General features: G+C 43.7%; 2 protein-coding genes across 3 annotated transcripts in view; both read right to left on the reverse strand.

Moving 5' to 3' along the window:
- The window catches only part of pigg (phosphatidylinositol glycan anchor biosynthesis class G), a 112,917-nt gene extending 107,595 nt beyond the window's left edge, over positions 1 to 5,322 (reverse strand). For both annotated transcript variants that reach the window (XM_042062098.1, XM_042062097.1), the window contains exons 1-2: positions 4,676 to 5,322; positions 4,006 to 4,211 (exon numbers count right to left, since the gene is read on the reverse strand). In XM_042062098.1, coding sequence (XP_041918032.1) covers positions 4,006 to 4,211; positions 4,676 to 4,829 — 360 coding nt within the window. In that variant the 5' untranslated portion in view covers positions 4,830 to 5,322. The remainder of the gene's footprint in view (positions 1 to 4,005; positions 4,212 to 4,675) is intronic.
- Positions 5,323 to 5,572: 250 nt separating this feature from the next.
- Positions 5,573 to 23,376, reverse strand: part of LOC121681671 (cohesin subunit SA-1) — a 31,866-nt gene continuing 14,062 nt past the window's right edge. The window contains exons 14-32 of the mRNA XM_042061541.1: positions 21,079 to 21,193; positions 20,615 to 20,718; positions 20,058 to 20,150; positions 19,839 to 19,931; positions 19,308 to 19,508; positions 18,864 to 18,931; positions 18,552 to 18,639; positions 18,227 to 18,310; positions 17,919 to 18,011; positions 16,688 to 16,859; positions 13,774 to 13,919; positions 13,306 to 13,407; positions 11,594 to 11,727; positions 10,733 to 10,855; positions 9,929 to 10,089; positions 9,479 to 9,719; positions 7,930 to 8,019; positions 6,209 to 6,341; positions 5,573 to 5,901 (exon numbers count right to left, since the gene is read on the reverse strand). Coding sequence (XP_041917475.1) covers positions 5,839 to 5,901; positions 6,209 to 6,341; positions 7,930 to 8,019; positions 9,479 to 9,719; positions 9,929 to 10,089; positions 10,733 to 10,855; positions 11,594 to 11,727; positions 13,306 to 13,407; positions 13,774 to 13,919; positions 16,688 to 16,859; positions 17,919 to 18,011; positions 18,227 to 18,310; positions 18,552 to 18,639; positions 18,864 to 18,931; positions 19,308 to 19,508; positions 19,839 to 19,931; positions 20,058 to 20,150; positions 20,615 to 20,718; positions 21,079 to 21,193 — 2,304 coding nt within the window. The 3' untranslated portion in view covers positions 5,573 to 5,838. The remainder of the gene's footprint in view (positions 5,902 to 6,208; positions 6,342 to 7,929; positions 8,020 to 9,478; positions 9,720 to 9,928; positions 10,090 to 10,732; positions 10,856 to 11,593; positions 11,728 to 13,305; positions 13,408 to 13,773; positions 13,920 to 16,687; positions 16,860 to 17,918; positions 18,012 to 18,226; positions 18,311 to 18,551; positions 18,640 to 18,863; positions 18,932 to 19,307; positions 19,509 to 19,838; positions 19,932 to 20,057; positions 20,151 to 20,614; positions 20,719 to 21,078; positions 21,194 to 23,376) is intronic.

Raw genomic sequence — 23,376 nt, forward strand, 5'->3', positions numbered from 1 at the left:
CATTAAACTGTCTTGACACTGTTATTCTGAAAAAAAAAAAGGAAATAGCAACTGCAAGGCATGGGAGCTTTCCTCATAAGTCTATGCCTTAATCACCACCCAAACAACTTTTCTTTCCGCCCCACCCTTCATACTGCTGACATTTCATTAGTGTCACTCAAAAGGGACAGAGGATACCATAAAGCACAAAGGGAAAAAAACTGCAGGCAGAGAGAGAGGGAGAAAACATCTCCATGTCCTTCCTACTAATCCATACAGTGTGTGTGTGTGTGGTTTTTTTTCAGTCACGACTTACCCTCTGAGAGAAATACAAAACATTCTGCTTGAAATGCTTTTAAAAGGCTCTGCTAGTCAACATGATGCTTTAATAGACCAAAATTCAGTGATCTAATCACACTAACTATGTAGCATTCAAACAGAGAAAATAGGTCTTCTTTTCCCCTCAAGTAAAGTATTATCAAATGCTGTCTTTCAAAAGCACCTCTTTCATCAGAGACTATGATGACTAGTAGGCGGCATTACATTCTGTGTCAAAGAGCCATGACAGCTTTTTAATCAGACCTTCCAGTATTAAGCAAAACACTTAAAAATACTATCAGAGAAGGAACACAATTATGCCTTTGCCCAGAGAGATCATGTGCCTTAGCAACAGCAGTTTCCTTTAATTTACCGGCATTGAACCACACCTGGGCGACCCAGCTTAGAGTAGGCCATCCAACTAACCATCCATCCATCTCACAGCCAATGAAGTGGCAAAGACAAATCCAAAGATACTGAAAGAGACATGGTGCAATGCCTGGGCCATCACAACAAACTGCCCACTTTATCAGAACAAATGGTAGACAATGGCTCTTTTCAATCACTCAGTCACCCCTGCGTGGAAAACACTCCAGTCCTGCAGAGCTTTGGGGACTGCAGTTATTGCCTTGGGGTGCTGCGGCAGGCTACGCCTTTCAGGGGAAATAACACTCTGCGTTCTTCACTTGCGGTGGAACAGAAGCCTTGCTCGAGTAATGAATTGAGAGCTGGCTGAAACAAGTGGCCAAAGTAGCTGTTACACAGGGAAACAGCAGACACTGGCAACCAGCCCCCTGAAAGAATGAAAAACAGAGGGAGAAGGTAGTACATGCACAACACGGAGCGGAAATGTCTTCAGACGGCAGACAGTAAGTAAGTAAGTATCTTGCATTGTCTACACTGAACATGCACCAGGCATTTCATTTGGCTGCCTAACGTTTTGCCATGTGCGGTATTCTTAGAAAACACGGACAAATGAAAGAACTGAGAGCAATGACCCATAAAATGAGCTAAAGGAATGAATAGAAAGGAAAGAACTGTCTGTTCTTTGACCCAGACTTCAAAAGCCTGCAAAAATAGACAGCAATTTCACCTCTGACAATGGCATAAACTGCACACAATCATATTCCTGCACACCTCCTCACAGATGTGACTCTGGCTCAGCAAAAATAGACAGTGGTCAACTTTAGACTTTTTCAACTAGTTTACCTTTTGAAAGCATGAGAATCTACACAACTGGACTCAAGTCAAGTATGTTGGCTGAATGCTGTGCAATTTTCGAGCTGCACCATGTAGCTGAATTTACCAATTCAATACCAATACGTCATGATCTTTTCCTTTCTTTTAATCAGTGATGTCATTTGAGCCTTTGAACCCAAAATATGTAATGGCTAAAGTTGCTTAATGTGGTAATTTATGAAATAATCTCTTTTGTCACCCTATTATAGATCTTTTTTTTCCAGATTTCATTTTCAGATACTGTACTGTACTGAGTACTGTGTGAAATGGAGCCAGGAACTGAAAACAGCCAGCCAGCAAGTTGTTGATTCAATGAGGACTAAAATGTGGGTTAGTTGGCCGAGCCACGTCTATTTATGTTAAAACAAACAAACAAACAAACAAACAAACAAACAAACAAAAAAACTGCAGTGACAAGTCTGCGCATCCTCGGCTTCTTTCTGTGACTAAACCTAAACCTATATCGCCACCTGCTGGCACATTCTAGTTCTGAATCATTCAGTGGTTTAAGGCAGTGGTTCTCAACCTTTTTTCAGTGATGTACAAAAACCCCGTGAAATATTTTTTCAGTCAAGTACCCCCTAACCAGCGCAAAGCATTTTTAGTTGAGAAAAAAAGACTTAAAACAGAGCACTGTGCCATCAGTGTCTAATTGATTAAACTTTGGAACTAATAAACACATACACATACAACTTATATTTTCCTGAAATATTTATTAAATAATTGTTTTTTAAGTATTTTTGCATGGATTCTACTTTTTAAATATATGCATATTTTAACCCTTTTTAGGGCATTTTCACTACCTCTATTCATAAGGATTTATTCTGGTCATTGTAAATGCCACACACACATATTATATATAGTTTTTTCCGGCAGAGTCATTTCATGTTCATTGATCATGAAATCAATGATCATTTCATGTATTAGTACTAGCATTGATTTTATTTTGATTTTTAAAGAATTAAAATATAAAAAGCGTATTATAAAAACTCTTATATTTTTACATGTATCTCACCACAGCAAGCTCATAGCTCTACATGCATTTCATGTGTGTGTAGGGCAGACTGTCCTGAATCTGGCAATATCATTGCCATGGTGGATTCTCTGGGGCTGAGCAATTTACAGACATATGTGGTGTGCGCCTTACAGAAATAAATGCCATTTTTATTTAGTGATTAAAAATGACCTCTCTGCGCTCCATATCTGGAACACGAACTGATCTGACCTGACTTGATCCGAGTTTACGTCTGTGTGCCTGTCTGCACTCATGATTCTCTACAACTTTTTACTGCGTTGCCATGAACAAAGTAAAGGCAAAAAGGTGTTTCTTTGACAAACAGATTGGGATGCAATGTGAGCCTTGAATTGAATGCCATGCAGGAATTTGCTAGGATCTCAAAACCGGATTATGAACATTCTTTGCCATAGAGAAACACACAATAGCGTTGGATTATAAACATGCTTTGCCACAAAAACAGACAAAAACGTGAGGTAAGTCAAGCTATATGAAGTTATTATTTTGCTGTCACTTCGTCTGTTTTATAACCCAGAAGGATGTACTTGGTATCAAATGATCGCTCTGTGTCTCCTCATTCATCTGATATGCTTGCCATATCTATGCGTTCACGGGTTTCGCGAGTCATTCAAATGAGAGTAATGGGTGCGCAGGTGAACGCAGAGACTGTAAATGATGCAATTTGATTTAATTTCATGATTTTTTTTAATCTTCATACTTTAACGTACAGACAAGTGCGTGGTCTCGTTGGAAAGCCCCACTTCTGCTCTGTCACACAATAAAGGTTTCTATGAACAGTTGCGGCGCAATGTAACAGAGAAGAAAGGGTGTGTTTTTTGACACACTTTGCGTCAATCGGTTTCTAAGGGTTAAAATCTCACGTACCCCCAGGGGTACGCGTACCACCATTTAAGAACCACTGGTTTAAGGCATTGGTTCTCAAAGTGGGGTCCGCAGCACATTGTCAGGAGGTCCCTGACAAAGTTTGCTACAAAATATGAAATTGTCCTATATGGCGAAAAATGTTACAGTATCAGTATTTGCCCAATTGATCTGCTGATATGTTACATCAATACGTCAAAACATTTTACTATTAAATAACCGCCAACAAAATGAAAGTTATGTGAAGCAAACACTATGTGGCCTATAGGCCTACATTTGACAAAGAAACAACAATCCTTTAAAAAAATCCTACATACTGTCAAAGTTTGCTAGCATGATTATATTAGCTCTCTATGTTTTTAAAATACATATAACATAAGCATCTAACAGAAAGGCTCTACAGGCTCTACAGTTACATGATTAACTTATAAAGTTTTATGTGTTGCGATTATGAGGGGTCCTTGGAGAATTTTTCACTCCATGAGGGGTCCCCGGCCAGTTTGAGAACCCCTGGTTTAAGGAAATGGTACTGGGCAATTTGGCCAGAAAAAGAGACTAAATCAACACCTCACCTTGATCCTTGGCATTGTGACAGTAGGCGGTCTAGCCTTGGCCACAAAACTGTGAGTGGACCCTCGCTCCACCAGGTGCCTTGTGTATGGCATGTATTTTTTTCCATTGGGTCCAAACACAAAATCCTCTCTGAGGGCATCGATCAGTACTATCACCACCCTTTTAAACAGAGGCGGGGGGACTTTGGATGAATTAGGACCATTCCCTGCACAAAAAGAAATTAGTTTAGTTAATGCATATATATAACCAATTTGCTTATGATTAGGTCCCTAGATAAAAACACAGAATATGGGTTTGGAGCTTTAACGTCATCAGACAACCACAATAAAAAATATCTTGATTTCCTCTTTATTTTTAGCCTAATGTTGTCTGCGTGTGTGTGTGTGTGTGTGTGGATACACAATTGCTTCCAAATACACAAAACCTCTAATGCAAGTCAATCACCAATTCAAGAACACAAAAAAACCCCTAAAACATCACTCTCGCTTAGTTATGGTCGTCATGAAACGGGACAGCATACTGTAAGCAATATAACATGAGTAGGAGTGGGTTTGATAAAAGATATTGCCACGGCTGTAATTCTCTATATCTCTATACAGTCGTTAGACAGCATACAGCAACTGGATACAGGAAATGCAGTTACACCTGGAAACACAGGTGGATAGCTACCTGCCAAGGGTTCAGCTGGCAGGTCAGACAGTTTATTCTTAGATGAGAAAGATGATTTGACAGGGACGGGGAAAAATCCTCTTAAGAACAGGGCAAGGCCCAATAACTCAAATATGAGGCAAAACGACGCAAAAACGGACGAACTGACTTTCATTATGGCAACTATAACCTACTTCCTTGCTGGACAATCTAGCTCAAGACACAGGATATCTTAGCTAGCTAGTTTGATTCATTTGACAGTTCAACATAAGCTAGCGTGTTGTTTCGTTCAATTACTATTACCCTTGCACATTAATGCCACAATGACTGACAACATCAGCAAATGTACGACATATAATAGACCAGTGGCATGCTTTTAAAAAGAGTAAAAAAAAACAACACGCAGTGATGCTTTAAACCGAGTTAACGTTAGCATTCAACTTAATCCCTCCACAGCAACAGCAACGTCGGTAACCAGCAGTGGCATCGGCATATCCAGCAAAGAGCGCCTTTCTATTATACAATTGTCCCCTTCTGTCGGTTTGAGGACTGCAATTCAAACGACTGTTTATTTTAAAAGCACCGTGTGATTTATACGAAATGTATTAAACTGGATGCAAATACAAATTGGAACCATAGATTGGAACAGGTGGTACTTCCGTGTTGTTACGAACTAAGGGTAGGAAGTAGGGTTAAAATTATTGGCGTCATGTTGATTCGCGAATGTAAAATAGACCTTCTAGCGACATCTGCTGGGGGGAAAAGGCTTCTATCCACACGCCAACACATGGCCAGAAAGAGTGCTGTTGCTTGTTTTCAGTTAACAGCTCATGCTGAAGCAGTAATCATCATGTAATCGTTCTCCCCATTGTGAAACAATCTGTTGCAGCACCAAGACAACAGACACAAGGCATTTTCACCCAAAAGGAATGCTTTAATTACAAACGTAACAGAGGTACACAGTCAAATGAGAAATTAAATCAACATTAACCTTAAATAATGGAACAATTATATGCAAAAGTCATATAATAAAGAACAGGCATAACAGGCATAAGTATAAATACTGAATATATAGCCTATACACTGGATTATTCATAAGAAATAAGGCAATAAACTATTTTTAACAGTTCACTTTTGAATGAGTTTATTTGGTGTAACTCCATCCTTTTGCATCAGCTCAAGTCTCAGTCAAAGAGTTCCTCTAGTATGGAGGGAAACGTTGGGTGGCTGGAGTGGCGATTGGTAGGCTGGGTGTCGGGATGTTGGAGGATAAAGAGAAGAGAATCATTAAGATACTCCTTGGGTACAGACAGGGTAGCATCACACCATGATCTATTTTTTTCCCTTTTACAACTGAACTGAGCATGGTTATTATGATTTATAAACAAACTATGACCAATGGGTAAAGACTGCAGTAGGAATTGTACTTTTTTGTAACTTATCTTCAGACTGAATATGAACCAATGACTCTATATTTACAATTATTGATATGAACTATTCAATCAATCAACTCTGGTGTGATTATTTTGTTTAGACAGTTGAGTTGAACCTCACCAGTGCCATGGACATGTCATCATCTGATTCCTCCTCGAACTCCTCTATCTCTGGTTCCTCCTCCTCCTCCTCCTCTTCCTCCTCTGGTTCCTGGATCTCATCCTCATCTTTGTCCTCTTCAATCAAACTAAGCCTATAGGATTAGATGATGAGTACACACAGAGTTAGAGAGAGTGAGGCTGTTTACTAGCCTGGCTCTGCCTGTCTACGTACACAGAGTTAGAGAGAGTGAGGTTGTTTACTAGTCTGGCTCTGCGCCGCTTAATTTCATTTCGCTTCAGTAGTAGTCTGGCACAGATGTACGTTCAACAGATTTCTTGTGGAGAAAACCAACCGAGAGCCACCAACCAGCGAACAGAGGGCGTGGCTGAGAGTGATTACGTTACACCGACATGAACTTTGAATTTGCTACACACGTCCCAGCCTCTTTTTCGGGGAAAGCATAGTCCGCTTGGATTGATTGGAAACCTATGGGGCTACATCAACGTGGAGAGTGAAAATTAGGGTGAGAGTGAGGGCTTATATTTATTAAATCTTTGAGCAAACGTGAATAAAAGGCATAAAATAAGGTTGGTGTGAGTTATCTGTGTGTACATGGGATTTAGGCGACCTTTACATTTCTATTTTTAGCTCTTTCCAGTTTACTAACAGGACTGTCACGAACAAAGTCAGTCGAGCTGTCTGTGGGTTTGGCAAGCTTAACTTTACATGTCATATATACAGTAGATATACTGAAGTTCCACAGTTAGCTAGTTAGCAAGCTAACGGTTTTACATGGGAGGTTATGGTAATTTAAGTGTTAGCTACAAGCTAAATTTGTCCTCTACACTGGGGTATTGGGAGCAAATTAGGTTGGTAATGTATGTAGTTTTGGCATGAGTCAGTTACATATTTCTTATACATATAACCGTTAGTAAAAGGATTGAATGTCCTATGAATTAATAACTAAATTAAACATGTCAGACTTTTTCCCGTAGAGGATCGTAGTCAAGAGTCTGGTTCACGAGGCTAGTTGTTTATGGCTTTTTACTTTATGGCTTCTTATTACTGTTAATCTACTTTTTAAAATTGCTGTGACACATATCATTATTTGTTTTCTTAATCTATGCCATGTAACCTGGTAGCCAGCCTTTTAAATCACAGTGTATGACATTTCACTCTGTATTTCAAGCAAGTTGAGCCTTAATGAGACAGAGGGGACAGTGTGTGTGTGTGTGTGTGTGTGTGTGTGTGTGTGTGTGTGTGTGTGTGTGAGTGAGAGAGAGAGAGAGAGAGAGAGGTGGTGAGTGGGTGGCAGGAAAAAGAAGGGAAGAGAGCCGGAGAGTGAGAACCCCTGAGGGTCTGTGAGTGTGGAGGTGTGTGTGTGTGTGTGTGGAGGTGTGTGTGAGTGTGTGTGTGTGTGTGTGTGTGTGTGTGGAGGTGTGTGTGAGTGTGTGTGTGTGTGTGTGTGTGTGTGTGGAGGTGTGTGTGTGTGTGTGTGTGTGTGTGTGTGTGTGTGTGGAGGTGTGTGTGTGTGTGTGTGTGTGTGTGTGTGTGTGTGTGTGTGAGTGTGGAGGTGTGTGTGTGTGTGTGTGGGGCGGTGTGTGGGGCGGTGTGTGGGTGGCAGGAAAAAGAAGGGAAGAGAGCCAGGGAGAGAGAACCCCTGAGGGTCTGTGAGCGTGGAGGTGTGTGTGTGTGTGGCAAGAAAGGCGTGCGTTTCTGACGTGGGAGGGCAGACTCACAGATCCAGCTGAGAGCTGATGTCACCGGAGACAGAGGAGGAGCCATGAGCCTGACGCTTCCTGCTGGACACAGTCTTGCGCTGCAGGGAGCTACGGGGGGTCACAGAGAGGAGGAATAGTGTGTATGAGGGACAGACAGAAACACTAACATAAACTAAATACAGCGTCTGCTTCTGTGAGTGTGTGAGCGTGCCTGATACTTCCGACTGCAGAATGTGAGTATGATTTATGTGTGCCATTGTCAGAAGCTTGCCTGAGTGTATGTCGGTGAATATGTGTGTCTTTTGACTGTGAGGTATGTACATGTATTCTGGATGTCTAAGTGTAAGTGAGTGTATGGCTCTGTTCGAAATGGAAGACAGCTGACTGCTGCCTCCCTCCCTAAATAGAGAGCTGTCTCACTAGACATGACTTTGGATTGAATGCATATTTTAAAAATGAGCGTTGCCATTTAACCCAAATGCCCCAGCAGCAGCACGGGAGAGGAGAGCTTATCTGACAGAAGAGTTGCATTGTCTGTAGTGAGGTAATGTTAGATTACATTGCAAAAATATCACCATGCATTCATAACCTTGTGATTCAGTGAGAGTGTTCCCAAAACATCAAAAAGTATGTCTTTGTGACATTTCTGTATTACATTTTGTCAAGAAGAAAAATAAATAGCAAACTGTTCCCAACTGAACAGTCCTTATAGTGCTGTAAACCGCTCCTGGCTGCGCCTGGCAAATCCGCCATCATAATAACAATCCGCAAGAGCGCCTGTTGTTAAAGGCAATATGACATGACGCTCTGATTGGTTTATTGCACGTTACGCCCAAACCACACCCATGATTAATGTAGCTACTTCAGACCACCCCATTTTAGATTTGTGTCGGGCGCAACAGTCGTTTATCCCGCCGGTAAAATAGCAACAGCGCCCAAGATCCACCCACAAATCTACTTGCGCTTTGCATTTGATACTTGCGTTTCAGATCATTACAATAGCGCCATTCAACAGATTCAGCAGCCATTACCGATGTCATCCGCCATTTTTGTTTACTTTTCACAGCTGTTTCAGACGTTGCCGCAAAGGATTATGGGTGATAGGGAGCATGAAGTGTGCATCGATGTTGCCTTCAAAAACGACCGTTATTCGGGAAATCTAAGATGTTTTTTTCGATTTCGAACCGCACCTGCTGCCTCGCTCCCCAGTTAGACATTTAAAAAGGCAGCAGTTTTTACTGTTTCGAACAGGGTCTGTGTATCCATGTTCTGTATGTAATGTATGTTCTGTATGTATGTGTGTTTGTATGCGTGTGTGAATGTGAGTGTGAGTGTGTATGCGCTTCTTTGTCTACCTGTGTGTGTTTGTGTGTGAGTGTGAGTGTGTATGCGCTTCTTTGTCTACCTGTGTGTGTTTGTGTGTGTGTTTGTGTTTGTGTTTGTGTTTGTGTGTGTGTGTGTGTGTGTGTGTGTGTCTGAGTGTGTGTGCGCTTCTTTGTCTACCTGTGTGTGTGTGTGTGTGTGTGTGTGTGTGTGTGTGTGTGTGTGTGTGTGAGCGAGCAAGTACCTTTCCTCAAACTCGTCCTCTGACTCTCTCTCTGAGATGGGCTGCTCTGATGGCTGCAGGGACTCTCGGTCTGGGCTGTAGGCCCTGATGGAGCCGGCGGAGGCTGAGCCGTGCTCGGAGGCCTGGAGCCCCTGGAGCCCCGGCCCCTTGCGCTGCACCGTGGACGTCAGCATGGGGGTGGCCAGCTGGCCAATGCTGCTGTCGCCCAACAGGGAGCTTTCGGTGACGCTTCGCACCGAACCTGCACCTCATGCACACACACACACACACACAAGGAAGCACACACACACCAGTTTCTATCTGTAAATCTACTCCAACAAAATGCCTTAAGCATCCGCTAAAAGACCTGAGCTTTGGATGTACTATCAAAAGTGTCTGTGAGGAGAGAGCATTGAAGAGTGACTCCCAGAAGGAGGCGCTGGTGTCTTGGCTGTGCTGAGCTGAGCTGACCTGGTCTGGAGCTGCGGCGTGGGCGCTTGGCTCTGGGGCTTGCCGTGCGAGAGGGCGGCGGGTCCTCGGGCCCTCGGGCCGCCCCTGACTGCAGAGAGCGCTCATACATCTTCAGCCACGGGCTCCTGACCGACACGCCCGCCTGCTTCAAATACTCCAGTCTGGGAGAGGGGACACACAGAAGACAGACAGGCAGACAAGCAGGCAGACAGACAGACAAGCAGACAGACAGACAGGAAGACAGACAAGCAGGCAGACAGACAGAGAAGCAGACAGAGAAGCAGACAGAGAAGCAGACAGAGAAGCAGACAGACAAACAGGAAGACAGACAAGCAGACAGACAGACAGACAGACAGGAAGACAGACAAGCAGGCAGACAGACAGACAAACAAGCAGACAGAGAAGCAGACAGACAGGAAGACAGACAAGCAGACAGACAAGCAGATAGGAAGACACGCAGGCAGACAGACAATCAGGCAGACAGACAGACAGACAGACAAACAGACACACAGGCAGACAGGAAGACAGGCAGACATGGAAAATGAGATTGTCAATGACGAGGGACCTGTACAATTAACGGCATTCTATGTTCCTATGTGAGCATCTGTGCGTTTCATTATGTATGTGATGGGAGTGGGGTGGGGTGGGGGGGGTGTATGTCTGTGATGGGAGTGGGGTGGGTTGGGGGGTGTGTATGTCTGTGATGGGAGTGGGGTGGGGTGGGGGGTGTGTATGTCTGTGATGGGAGTGGGGTGGGGTGGGGGGTGTGTATGTCTGTGATGGGAGTGGGGTGGGAGCACTCACAGCTGCTGACGGTCCTGCCGCATGAGCTTGAAGCTGAACTCGCTGAGTACTTCCAGGAAGGCCAGGTTGGGTGGTGATCCATTTCCCTCAACCCCGCCACGCAGGGCAAATTGGATGCCATCTCTAGCAAAGAAAGGAAGAGTTGGACAGGTTGGGACAGGCAGGCATAGAGAACATGGGTCACACACACACACACACACTCACAGCACACAAATGGCCACTGACTGGAGGAGTAGGAGACAGGTGGCCAGATAATCAACGACATGTAAGTAGGCGTGTTGGGCAGGGGATGGCGGGCAGCCTGCCAAAGCCGGACAGAAATAGACAGACAGACCAACGGGTGAGTTTTAGACAACTCACCCACAAGCAGACAAAGAAAGAGGTGGTTGTCAGACCCCTGGTTTTCAGGAGGAAAGACAGCGACAGGAGGACAGCTACATGTACTGTATGTGTGTGTATGTGTGTGTCTGTGTGTGTGTGTGTGTACGCACTGGTGGAGGGTGAGAAGAGAAACACACTGCCAGAATGACAGGTACACGGAGAGAAGACAGGAAGAGTAAAACAAACACACAGACAGGCAGCCGATAATCATAAAGACAGACTGTCAATCAATCAGATATACAGGTAGGGTTGTAAATAAAGGGTTGTGACAGGTACACACACACACACACACACAGGCAGTGAGTAAGTGAGACACGCACTGATGCAGTGCTAGGAGAGGCTGGGGTGGATTTAAATGTTGGCAGACACGCCGGCAGAAAGAGACACACACACACATACAAACATGTGTGTGTGTGTGTGTGTCCGTGAGTGTGTGTGTGTGCGTGTGTTTGTGTGTGTGTGTGTGTTGTATGTACGCACTGGTGGAGAGTGAGAAGAGGCTTGCGGATGAGGTGCAGGTTGATGCCGAAGCTCATGGCGTGCCGTCTGGCCACCTCCCTCAGCTCCACAAACTCCTGACGTGTGTGCTGCTCATCTCCTAGGGCTGTAAACATCTGAGACACACACACACAAACACCCATGCAAGCACACACACACACACACACACACAGGACGGAAATTAGCACGCACCACCAGCCAAATACGGGTGAATTTGTGAACTGTCGGGTGAATTTGGTCAACTCACCAGCCAGGGTGGTGGGTAAATAGATGAAGCTAGCATAGCACAAATATACAGACAGATACACTATAGTACAGTCATTTTTATGAAAATAAAATACAAACATTTCTCGTAGGGATCATGTAATGTTACCAGCAGTAGCCTATAATGGGTAAATCGCACTGATTTGAAGTTACTGTACCTACAATGACTACCAGTGAGCGGCCGTCTACCCCACAGCATTAAGAAACTGCCACAATGCTTTTGTCTGGTACTGTTACACTTATTTCAGAATGACTGCATAAACATAAACCTAGCAAGAGGAGCTGTGTTTAATCTTCACAGGCTAAAATTCTCACACAGATAGTTCTCTTTTGAAGTGGCACACTGTTGAGCATTTATAGGCTACTTGCGCTGCTGTGTCAGTAGGTCTGCTGAGCTACCCCTGTTACTCATACCATTTCAGTTATACATGCACCGAAATAACGCCCGCACATCTGCCCTTTTCATTTTTCACATTCCACTGAAGAAGATTTACATCTCCTTCTTTAGATACAGTCATCCTCCTGTATGCCAAGGTCAGGCACGCACGGTGACTGCACAGAGCTTCATTTCCATAGATCATCCAAGCATTACTCTAGCACACTCAAAACGCTCAAAGATAAAAAGCGATATGTTACTGGAGATCGCTTCTCAACCGCAGCCAATCAATTCATACCTCACCATGTCATTTATCGATCGGCTTTATTGACCAAAAGGGTTGCTGAGGTCCTGAAAGGCATCTTTTCACACTGAAGGCATCGCTAAGAAGGCTTTTAATAATGCCAATAACTTAGACCCAGAGGCGCTCGGCTCGCACACCCACTCACTCCCCGAGCCGCTCACTGACTCCTGTTAAATACTCAAACACTCATCTCCATAAACATGAGATCATCAGAGACACAGAGAAACTATAGGCGGGGTCCTGGGGGACGAAGGCGCCTCGGCTTCGTTGGAGTCGCTGGAGGAGCTCTTCTCATCGATAATGGTGGTTCATAATTAAGGAGAACTGCTTTCAGAAACTGACAACCGTAAGATGAATATGAGCAAAAACAACAGGAGATGCCTTCAGTACAGATATCGACATAGTTCTGCAAACTACATTTGACATATTGAGGACCTTCCTCCACAGAGAATTTAGAGTAAAACACTGAAATGATCTCGCATACAGTAGCTTCCTAGACTGAGACTGACTGGGATTCTGAAATAAACCATAAATAATATGTGACCAAATTCCATATCTCTCCAGTCGTTTGCTAAGCAACTGTACACCAGTGCAAATGTGCTTGAGCAGCTCTCTGAGTTTATGACTCAACATAGACAACTAACGCCAATCCAATTCCCCACATAGACCACCACAGAGAAAATAGACTGAAACAGATGTGTCCACACACCTACACACACACTCTCTTTTCACACACACACACGCACGCACCTGCTGGAGACTGAGACACACAGTCTTGGCACACTGCACTGGACTGATGATTTTGGACTTCCTCAGTGTCTCCTTGATGATGTCGCCATAGTCCCTGTTGAACTGTTGCAGAACAGATGGAGAAAAACACACACACACACACACACAGAAAAAGAGAGAAGGAAAGAAGCCCAGCTTCACATTAACCCTTACCTCTGCTTAAGTTGCCATATATCTTCATTTCAGTATAAGCATAAGGTATACTTTAAAAATGCTAACTACCTTTAAGGCCTTTCACAATCGCATACACTTAAAACCAGTCTAAGTACAATGAGTGGATATTAACTTCACTGTAAATTTCCCTCCCTCCTTCCTTCTTTCCCTCCCTCGCTCCCCATTTTCCTCCCCTCTCTCACTACTTCAGCCTTTCCCTTTTTTGATTTCTCTCTTTCTTCATCTCCTCTGCCTCGCCCCCCCTCCCCCTCCCACCTTGCTGTAGTACTTGAAGATGTCGGAGGCGGCATAGAGCTCCAGCACGCCGCAGAGGATGAGTCTGCAGTAGGCGGCTAGCTGGCTCCGTCTCAGCTGCAGGGAGGTGATCTTGCCCACCTCCCCCTCCAGGTTCTCCTCCTCACCTGGCTCACACAAAACAACACACACATCAATAACAACAACAACAACAACAACAACACACACACACACACACACACATCAACAACAACAGCAGCATCTAAAGTGAAGGATATGGTTTTGTGGTTAGAACCTATCCACCTCCTCCTTCTCCAGAGACTTCACAGCAAAAACAAACAACAAACAAACAGAAAATACACCAGCTTCTGACTCAGAAAGCATCCCCTTTCTCCCTCTGGTTCTACGCCTTGCTTTCTTCACAGTAAAACAAAAAAACAGCATATTTAACAATATGTATGTATATATTAAACCAACATGAGACTTGTGTTTGTGCTGTTGGTAAAGGATATCCCCATGGCTGTGATTCAGCTGTCGGCACGAGGCCAGAGGTTATCCTTCACCAATCCCTGGAATACACGTCACATTGTTTTATACAACAGTTAACTCATTTAGCATGATGACACCTGAGTGTGTTTTCATTTTAATTAAAAAAAAAAAAAATAATACTTTTTATTTTTTGTTATTTTGTGTGTGTGTGTGTGTGTGTGTGTGTGTGTGTGTGTGTATTTTCAGCTCCGTAATTTTCCGCCGTTAAAAAATAGTTCTAATCTGATTTTCAGTATCATGCAACATATTTTGTCAGATGTCCTCACTCAAAAACAGATTGACCGATTATAAAATCATTATCTGCCATTCTGCTCTACACCTCTTAATGAGTGGAATGTTTTCTAATGTATATCAAATGAGATGGGATGGCTTGAAGTACAGATTGTTTACCACTAGTTCACACTTAGGGGCAGCCGTGGCCTACTGGTTAGCGCTTCGGACTTGTTACCAGAGGGTTGCCGGTTCGAACCCCGACCAGTAGGCACGGCTGAAGTGCACTTGAGCAAGGCACCTCACCCCTCACTGCTCCCTGAGCGCCGTTGTTGCAGGCAGCTCACTGCGCCGGGATTTGTGTGTGCTTCACTTCACTGTGTGCTGAGTGTGTTTCACTTATTCACGGATTGGGATAAATGCAGAGACCAAATTTCCTTCACGGGATCAAGAGTATACTTACTTATACACTTGTGGAATGTTTTAACAATATATCCACTGTATTATACAGAATTTCAAAATGTAATCATTTCTATCACAGGTACCCATCAAGGCTCCGAACCACTTGAAGTGTCAGAACAATGCATTAATCGCTACAACCTGCAGTCAATATTTTCCTGTAGAAAACAAAAGACAGAAATACCTTGCTTTGAGATCTATCATCTACTAATCTAATAACATCCACTTCCATGTTAGTATTTCTGAATGCATCAGGGCTCGACATTAACCGTTGTCCAGTTGCTGAATTGTGACAAGTGGCAACCTGCTCATCACCCCTGGTTGCCCCTGTGGTTTTTAATATGATTTTCATTACAAGAAATAAATCGATGCTATTTGAGCATATGCGTTGCTGATGTTTGAATTTGCATTCTAATTTGTTTACTACGTTCCCGCTCTCAGACATAATTGTTATATTTCCCACATGTGCAGGGTTGTGATACAGAAATGCATTTTTCACTCGCAATGGCAAAGCAGATTAATATAACAAGACATGTTCAATTATTTTGATTTGCCATTAAAACTAATCAGACTTGAAGTTCAGCCCCAAAGAAAAAGCTTTGTGCAGGCATGCGAGGCTAAATAGCCTACACCGGAATCTTCGAAAGAGACAGAAAATTATACTGACGACCGTGTACAACGTATCCAGCAATAAATGACAGAACTCTTGGAAAATACTTTGTTCAGGATGTAAGGACTGGATAAACACTGGCGATCAAGGCAGCATAATATAGCAAAGAGATTGGCTAAGGTCGCAAGGAGGTGGGTGCTCCTGTAGACGGGCCAATAGACTGTGCCATGTGGAAAACTAATGATGCAAAACACGCAATTCTTTGTAGCCTCACATTGTATGACTCCTTACAAAAAATAACTATGAGTCTTCTAGGATTTTGAGACAAAATATTATAGTAATTTTATAGGAATACTATTGGACATAGGCTACTGTAGAAGTATTAGCCTAGTATGTTGGGACACTAGCCTACTATAGGAACACTACTACTGTATAAAGGGTAAGTATATGATGACAGAACCTCACAGAAGTATTATACACTACCATAGAAGTCTTACTATCCTATAGTTGCAAATTACTATAGTTCTTTTTTGTAAGGGACATATTATATGTATTTTCTCTTTTCCCTCTATTTCTGTAATGAAATGGGCTATATGAAATAAAGGTGAAATTAATTCAAATGTATGTCTAAGGACTAATGTGTGTCTAATTAGTGTCATCGTTATTTTAGTATGCAAAACAAATAATAGGCCATTAATGATGGAGATCATTTGGCTAGCTTTGGCAACCAAAATCTCATCCCTTGTTACCACTTTTAAGAGGTGCTAACATTCCATTGCAACGGTAATTGCATTGTTGCCTTAAGTCAAATTCACGTCCAGTTCCACTTTATGTTCGTGGAGAACTACCTCCTCAGACTGTTTGCGATTGTTCGCCAATGTTCGCCGAAAACTCTAGAGTCTGTTTGCAAAAAAAGCCTGTTTGCAAATGTTCGCCTATCACACCTCTGGTATGCATGCATAGTGCATTTTGATCCATGACATAGTGCAATTGTATTTCATGTTTGTACTTTTACGTAAAAAGACCAGACTAGAGTGAAACATGAACATTATTAAACACAAGCATGTGTGCACTGTATGTGAGTGTGTGTTCTTGACTTGTCCACACCAGAGTTGTTGTCCTCGTCGTCCGGATCAGTAAAGATGTAGTCCAGGACAAAGGATGCCATCTCGGAGCGGAGAGTCTCGTCCGGCACCAGAGCCAAGTGTTTGAACTCAGGACTGCCCTTCACAGAGCCCGCACTGAACACCGTCAGCACATCACACAGTAGCATAAAGGCCTGAGGCATGGACAGGGAGAGAGGAGGAGAGGAGAGAGGAGAGAGAAGGAGAAAGAGAGGAGAGAGGGAAATTCAGTTGGAGAGAGAGAGAAGAGAGGGAGAGGTGGGTGGTGGGAGAGAGAGAAAGAGAGAGCATTTTGTTTTATTTTAAAAGCTCTTTATCAAAAAACACACTATTACCATGAAACCATCACTATATTAGAAAAACTGAAAATTAAAGAGAATTAAAGAATTCATCATTGGCCAATGAGTATATTGCTCTACCTTGGCACCATTCTTCTTCAAAAGAATTAAATCACCTTTAGTTGCATAAAAGTCAAATTCTAATTTTACTCTTGATTTCACCAGGCAAATAAAAATGTCAATTACATCATGGTCAGAGTCTTTTTCAATCTTATTTGTCGTGCTTATAGCCATCTTAGCATTCCTAAAGATGTAATTAGTCATTGCAACATTTTTTTTGAATATATTTAAACCCCAAAATAAAGGTCTGAATAGATAAAAAAATAAATAAAAAAAACTCTTCAAAACACTCTATAAATTTGCCAGTAACTTAAATAAAAAGGTGGCAGTCTGAAATAATGAGTAGGCATGAAAAACAGTCTCTCTCTCCAAACAAAAAGGAGAGAGGGAGGGAGGGAGGGAGGGAGGGAGAGAGTGAGAGAGAGGTGGGTGGTGGGAGAGATAGAAAGAGAAATGGAGAGAGGAAGAGACAGATACAAAGACAGTAGAAGAGTGGAAGGAGAGAAGAAGAAGAAAAATAAGATGAAAAGAGAGTGACAAGGTTTTGCAAGTCATGGACTGAGAGAAGGGAGTTGAGACATGACATGGATGAAGGTGGATGGGAGGCAGTGAGTCACTGACTGGGGTAAGAGGCAGTAACAGTAGTGCACACACACCTATGTGTGTATAGATTTCAGTGAGCAGTGCAGCTGTGTATAAATTAGTGTAAGAGTAGTGTGTATGTGTATGTGTGTGTGTGTGTGTGTGTGTGTGTGTGTGTGTGTGTGTGTGTGTGTGTGTGTGTGTGTGTGTCAGGTCAGTACTGCGACAGCTCACCTGGTCCCTGACTTGAGCATGACCAAGGGAGAGACAACTCTGGCAGACAATGCAGAACGAGCGAACCTCCTTCTTCAATCTTTTCACCTCCGCCTGATCAACCGCACAGTCCAGATAAGGGAAAAGGAAGAAATGAACTTGTTAAAAAAAGAGAGAGAGAGACACAGCCAGAGGTACTTCTCAACCTCACACTCTGTTTGCGTCAGAAATAGAGAAATACGTAGGAGCTGTGAGTTAATCATAGGCAAGTGAGAGAGAGAGAGAGAGAGAGAGAGAGAAAGCGAGAATGTGAAGTCTGGAGAAGAAACCTTGTTTGTGGTGGGCGAGTCAGAGATCTTCTTTCTCTCCCACAGGAGGTGGAAGGCTGTGCACTTCAAAGCAGGAACCATGAGCTGGAAAACAAAACACACCATTATGTGCATACGCAAACACCAGAGATCCTGAGGAGGCAGCCCAGACAAACAAATGCTCAGTTCAGCTCACAACTGGGGACCTTTTAATAAACATCAGTTCACTCTGACTGAGCTAGACTTCTTCCCATGTGCTCAACACATGCATATGTTTATATTTATTTATATTTATTAGTTTCCATGTACATGTGTGGGAACAAATGGGACATAAAATATCAGACACCTCTTTGTCAAAACCCATCGACTGAACTCCTGTCTTCAGGAGAGCAAAACAAGGATCAAACAGCTTCCACGAGCTGAGGTCCATGCAACTGTAATCACACACACACACACACACACACACAGAGGGGTAGTCAGATTAAATAATGCAATTTTGAGCTGTCAAGATTTTTTTTATCTGCTTTCACACACGCATGACATTTAGATCTTGTTTACTGATAGCACAGTACTATTTTCAACACACTGATTCCCACATGTTCAGTCACACCTACACACACACACACACACACACACACACACACACACACACACACACCTGCTGAAGATAGAGATCCTCTTGAGGGAGCTGGCAGCAGTGTACACCTCATCCTCATCAGCGGTTCCCTGTGACACACACACACACACACACACACACGACTGTTCTTATCTAGTTTCTCCACTGCCTCCGTGTGTGTCCCTGCAGGCTTGGGGTAGCCACCAGTGGGGACACCACTATGGGACTCATCACACAGACCAGGGTGCAGACACACATGAGCTGAGACACTCAACCACAAGCTAGAATGGTGCAGGAATAATGAGAAAATATGAATGCAATATAATTTAATGCAAACATATGAAGTCCTATAGACTTTCAGGGTAGACAGCACATACGTACATAAAGAGTACATGAGTGTGTGTGTGTGTGTGTGTGTGTGTGTGTGTGTGTGTGTGTGTGTGTGTGTGTGTGTGTGTGTGTGTCTGTGCGTGCGTGCGCGTGTACCTGTAGCAAGTCACTGTGCACAGCGGAGAAGCGCTCCACCTGTTGGTCCAGCATCTGGCTGAAGGCCCTGTGTGCGCGGGTGGAGAGGGCGTAGGCCTCAGTGCACAGCGCGGAGGCCAGGCGTGCACACTCCCTCAACACACTCTCCTCTGTGTGCTTCTCCACGATCTCACACACCACACTCAGCAGCCGATCCACACTCTGACAGAGGGAGGGACAGAGCACAAGGGAGACAGGAGGGAGAACCATCACAAATACATACAATACATACCAAATATATACAATACATACCAAATATATACAATACATACCAAATACCGGTACAATAGATATTAAATACATACCAAATATATACAACATATACAATACATACCAAATACAGTACATACAATACATGGCAAATGCCAAATATATACAATACATACCACATACATTAGAAGAGAATGTGTTTGGTCGTGCCCTGAAAGTGAGTGTGTGTGTGAGTGTGTGCGTGTGTGTGAGTGAGTGTGTGTGTGCGTGCATGCGTCTTACCTTCTCTGAGTGGCCATTGCTGCTGTAGGTGCTCAGGTCAAAGTAGAGTGGAGCTCGCAGCAGACACTTCACTTTCCCCACGTCTGCTGAGTACTGTGCAGGAGTGTGTATGACCCGGGCACAGAAGACACACAGTAAGAGTCCAACAGCCACCATTATAAGTTTCAGGTGATAAAAATGAGTGAGTGATTGGAAGACGTGTATGTCAAAGGTGTGTACCTTTGACAGCAGCTGTGGGAGAAGAGGTGTGAAATGGGTGGTGATGCGTCTTCTATCCTGGGTTTGAATCTTCTTATCTTTCATAGTGAGGTTCTGGAAAATACAGACACAAACAGTCCATGCGCATAAAAATGTATCCTATTCAGATATACTGTATTATAATGGATACAAAAAGCTCTCTATATCCTCTATATCTCTATATCTCTATGTTGCATGCATCTCTACTCCATCGGCCTCATCTCTGATGTGGACAGCTACCCCCAGTCCTGTTACTGTATACGACTACGCCTGCTGCTTGACAACTCTGTTTGACAATATTATCAAATGGCTACCAATGTTATGCTAATATACGATAGCTAACTCTGACGTCTTAACTTGCTTATCTTATAAAGCTAAATGTGCCTTAGGTCTCAAGGGAGAAACACATACTGCGCAATCCCAGCGTACATAATGGTGTGTGTGTGTGTGTGTGTGTGTGTGTAGCATCTCTCCCCCAGTCTTTCTTTTTGTACAGTCTTTCTGCCTTTTCTCTTTGCTGTTTCTTTTCTCCCTCTCACCTTTTTCCCATGAGTTCGGCTCACAGGTGGGGTAGCCTCCGCTGCCTGTCTGACCGCGCATATCATCAGCTCAATCAGGGCAGCCTCCTCATCGTCCCCCAGGGCTGACGCACACATACACACACACACACACACACACACGCACGCACGCACGCACAAACATAAACACTCATTATATCACAATACTACACTTACACCAACACAACTGGACAGCCAATAAGTTGTCACATGGATTTCTAAACTGGACTACCTGTACTACCAATGAGGGGAGCAGTGAGGTTCTATACATGAGGGGAGCGGTGAGGTTCTATACATGAGAGGAGTGGTGAGGTTCTATACATGAGAGGAGCGGTGAGGTTCTATACATGAGGGGAGCAGTGAGGTTCTATACATGAGGGGAGCAGTGAGGTTCTATACATGAGGGGATGAGTGGGTGTTTTGGGTGGTTGTCTCTGCATTCTCACCATCCTCTCCGTCTCTCTCCTGCAGCAGCAGAGATGTCATGGTCTCCCAGTCCCTCAGCTCGGTCCCAGCCACGTCCCACAGGCTGTCCAACATGTACTCCCCATGCTCATGGTACTGGGGGTGGGGGGGATGGAGAGAGAGAGGGAGGTTAGAACGAGAGAGAGAGAGAGAGACATAAACAATGAATTAATGCAAAAGCATGAAGCCATGTTAATTTAGACATATAATAAAAGGTAGATTTATATGTGCAATGCATTGTTATGTTATCAATTCAATATCCTATTATTCTAGACATTCCAGTTGCCTAACATCCTAATAACTCAAACACCACTCTATTTCTTACACCATCACCCTACAGCAGCCATCACCAAATGGCGGACCGCGGTCCGAGTCCGGACCGTGACGTGATCCTATCCGGACCCAGACCGTAATAGCCTAATTTAGATTTTCACGTAAGATTTCAAAGCTGCGCTAAATGTTTCGTTGGTTAGGATAACAGCATTTACTTCAGGAGCTTCAGGAACCATCATTTCGCTTGCTGCTACTCAGCCAGTGAAATCTGTGAATTCTGATAAAGTCGAGTCAGTGAGTAAAGTAGCCTACTATGGAGAAGAGACTGATAGCCTGAAACGAGCGAGGAGAGGAGACAGGACGAGAAACAATCAGATGGATATCTAAGTTAACGATAAGTGAGTAACTCAGCTAAACCAAAACACTCTGCACAGGCTGAAACAGAGATATGCCCAACCTCCCCTGCTGTGGGGCCCTCTGATAACCACCCGCTAGCCTCCACTGAAATGCAGACCTTGGAGAAACATAAACAACCAGCTCAACAATGCCAAGCCATGTCCACTGGACAAGATAAGATGGGTGCTGCTAAAATGACTCAAAGTCAATCACTGGCGTCAAACTCCCTGGAATCTCAGCAAACAAATGGATGTGATGAGCATGAGGAGATAGCACCTATCAAAGCTGCTGAGAGGATATCAGAAAGGAAGGGTCATGTTGTAACACCAGTACCAATACCCCTCCCCACCTCCGTCGTCTCCTTGTCACCACAAAGACACAACAACATGGAATACACTACTGGAATACATGCTGAAAGCGGAGCGTCTGCAACAAACTTCCCAGAACCTCAGCAGGCAGATGGAGACTCTGGATCAATTTTCAACCCCAACCTCCTTGATTTCCCATCACCACCCACACCCAATCACGTCCCCACCCAATCAAACTCCCCAGGCCACACAAACCCCCCTAATCTCCCATCCCCATCCCCACCCCTTCATCCCACCACCCACTCAAACTCCACAGGATCCCCTGAATACCCATCACCATCCCCACCCAAGCACATGATGTTCCCTGCAACAATGGAGAGACTGCTACCAGTAGCCATGCAGAGTTTTACTAGCCCAAGATCATTAGCACCAAAGAAGCGAAGGGCACCTCCACCCCCTCGCCCTCCCCCTCCCCGTTTAGAAGGATCTCTTAAGCAGCAGCAACCTCTTAGTTCATTTTCTCAGCCGGCATATAGCATGGAATGTGCAGTGGAAAATACAGATGGCAGCAGCAGGGGACAATTATATGATGACTGTATTGCATGATATTCTCAGGGTCCCTGCAATATAAATGGTACTGACAGTAGTTATGAGAACATGCCGGGACCCAGTAAGCCCATGACATTCTCTATTCCTGTATTGACAAGAAATAGAACACAAATGCATCGAGCTTATAGGGTAAACCAGTCCAATCTCCTACCCGTACCACATCAACCTCAGATTTCCCCCATGGATCATATTTCCCCAACACTTAAACTAACAAAACTAGCACTCCTAAATATCAGATCTCTTTCAAACAAATCATTCTTAATTCATGATCTAATTTGCACACACAACCTTGATTTTTTACTTTTAACTGAGACATGGTTAGATCAAGCAAACAGTGCTGCTACTCTCATCGAATCAGCTCCCCCAAACTTCAGTTTTTTGAGTGCTACCAGAGCAAATAAAAGAGGTGGGGGGATAGCCACAATTTTCAAGACGTCTTTTCAGTGCAATCAGTCGTCATTCGGTGACTTTACTTCATTTGAATATCTGTGTGCATGCATTAAGTCTTCTCCTCAGATTTTATTACTGACAATTTACAGGCCTCCAAAACATTCAGCTAAAGTTTTTCTTGAAGAGCTAGGTGAACTGCTATCAGTTGTTTGCATAGAGTATGACTGTCTTATTATATCAGGGGATCTAAACTTGCATGTGGATAATCCTGAAAACAATTATGCCAAGGAATTCATTGCACTA

This window comes from Alosa sapidissima, chromosome 14 (genome assembly GCF_018492685.1).
Source record: "Alosa sapidissima isolate fAloSap1 chromosome 14, fAloSap1.pri, whole genome shotgun sequence".
In the NCBI taxonomy this organism is placed as follows: Eukaryota; Metazoa; Chordata; class Actinopteri; order Clupeiformes; family Clupeidae; genus Alosa; species Alosa sapidissima.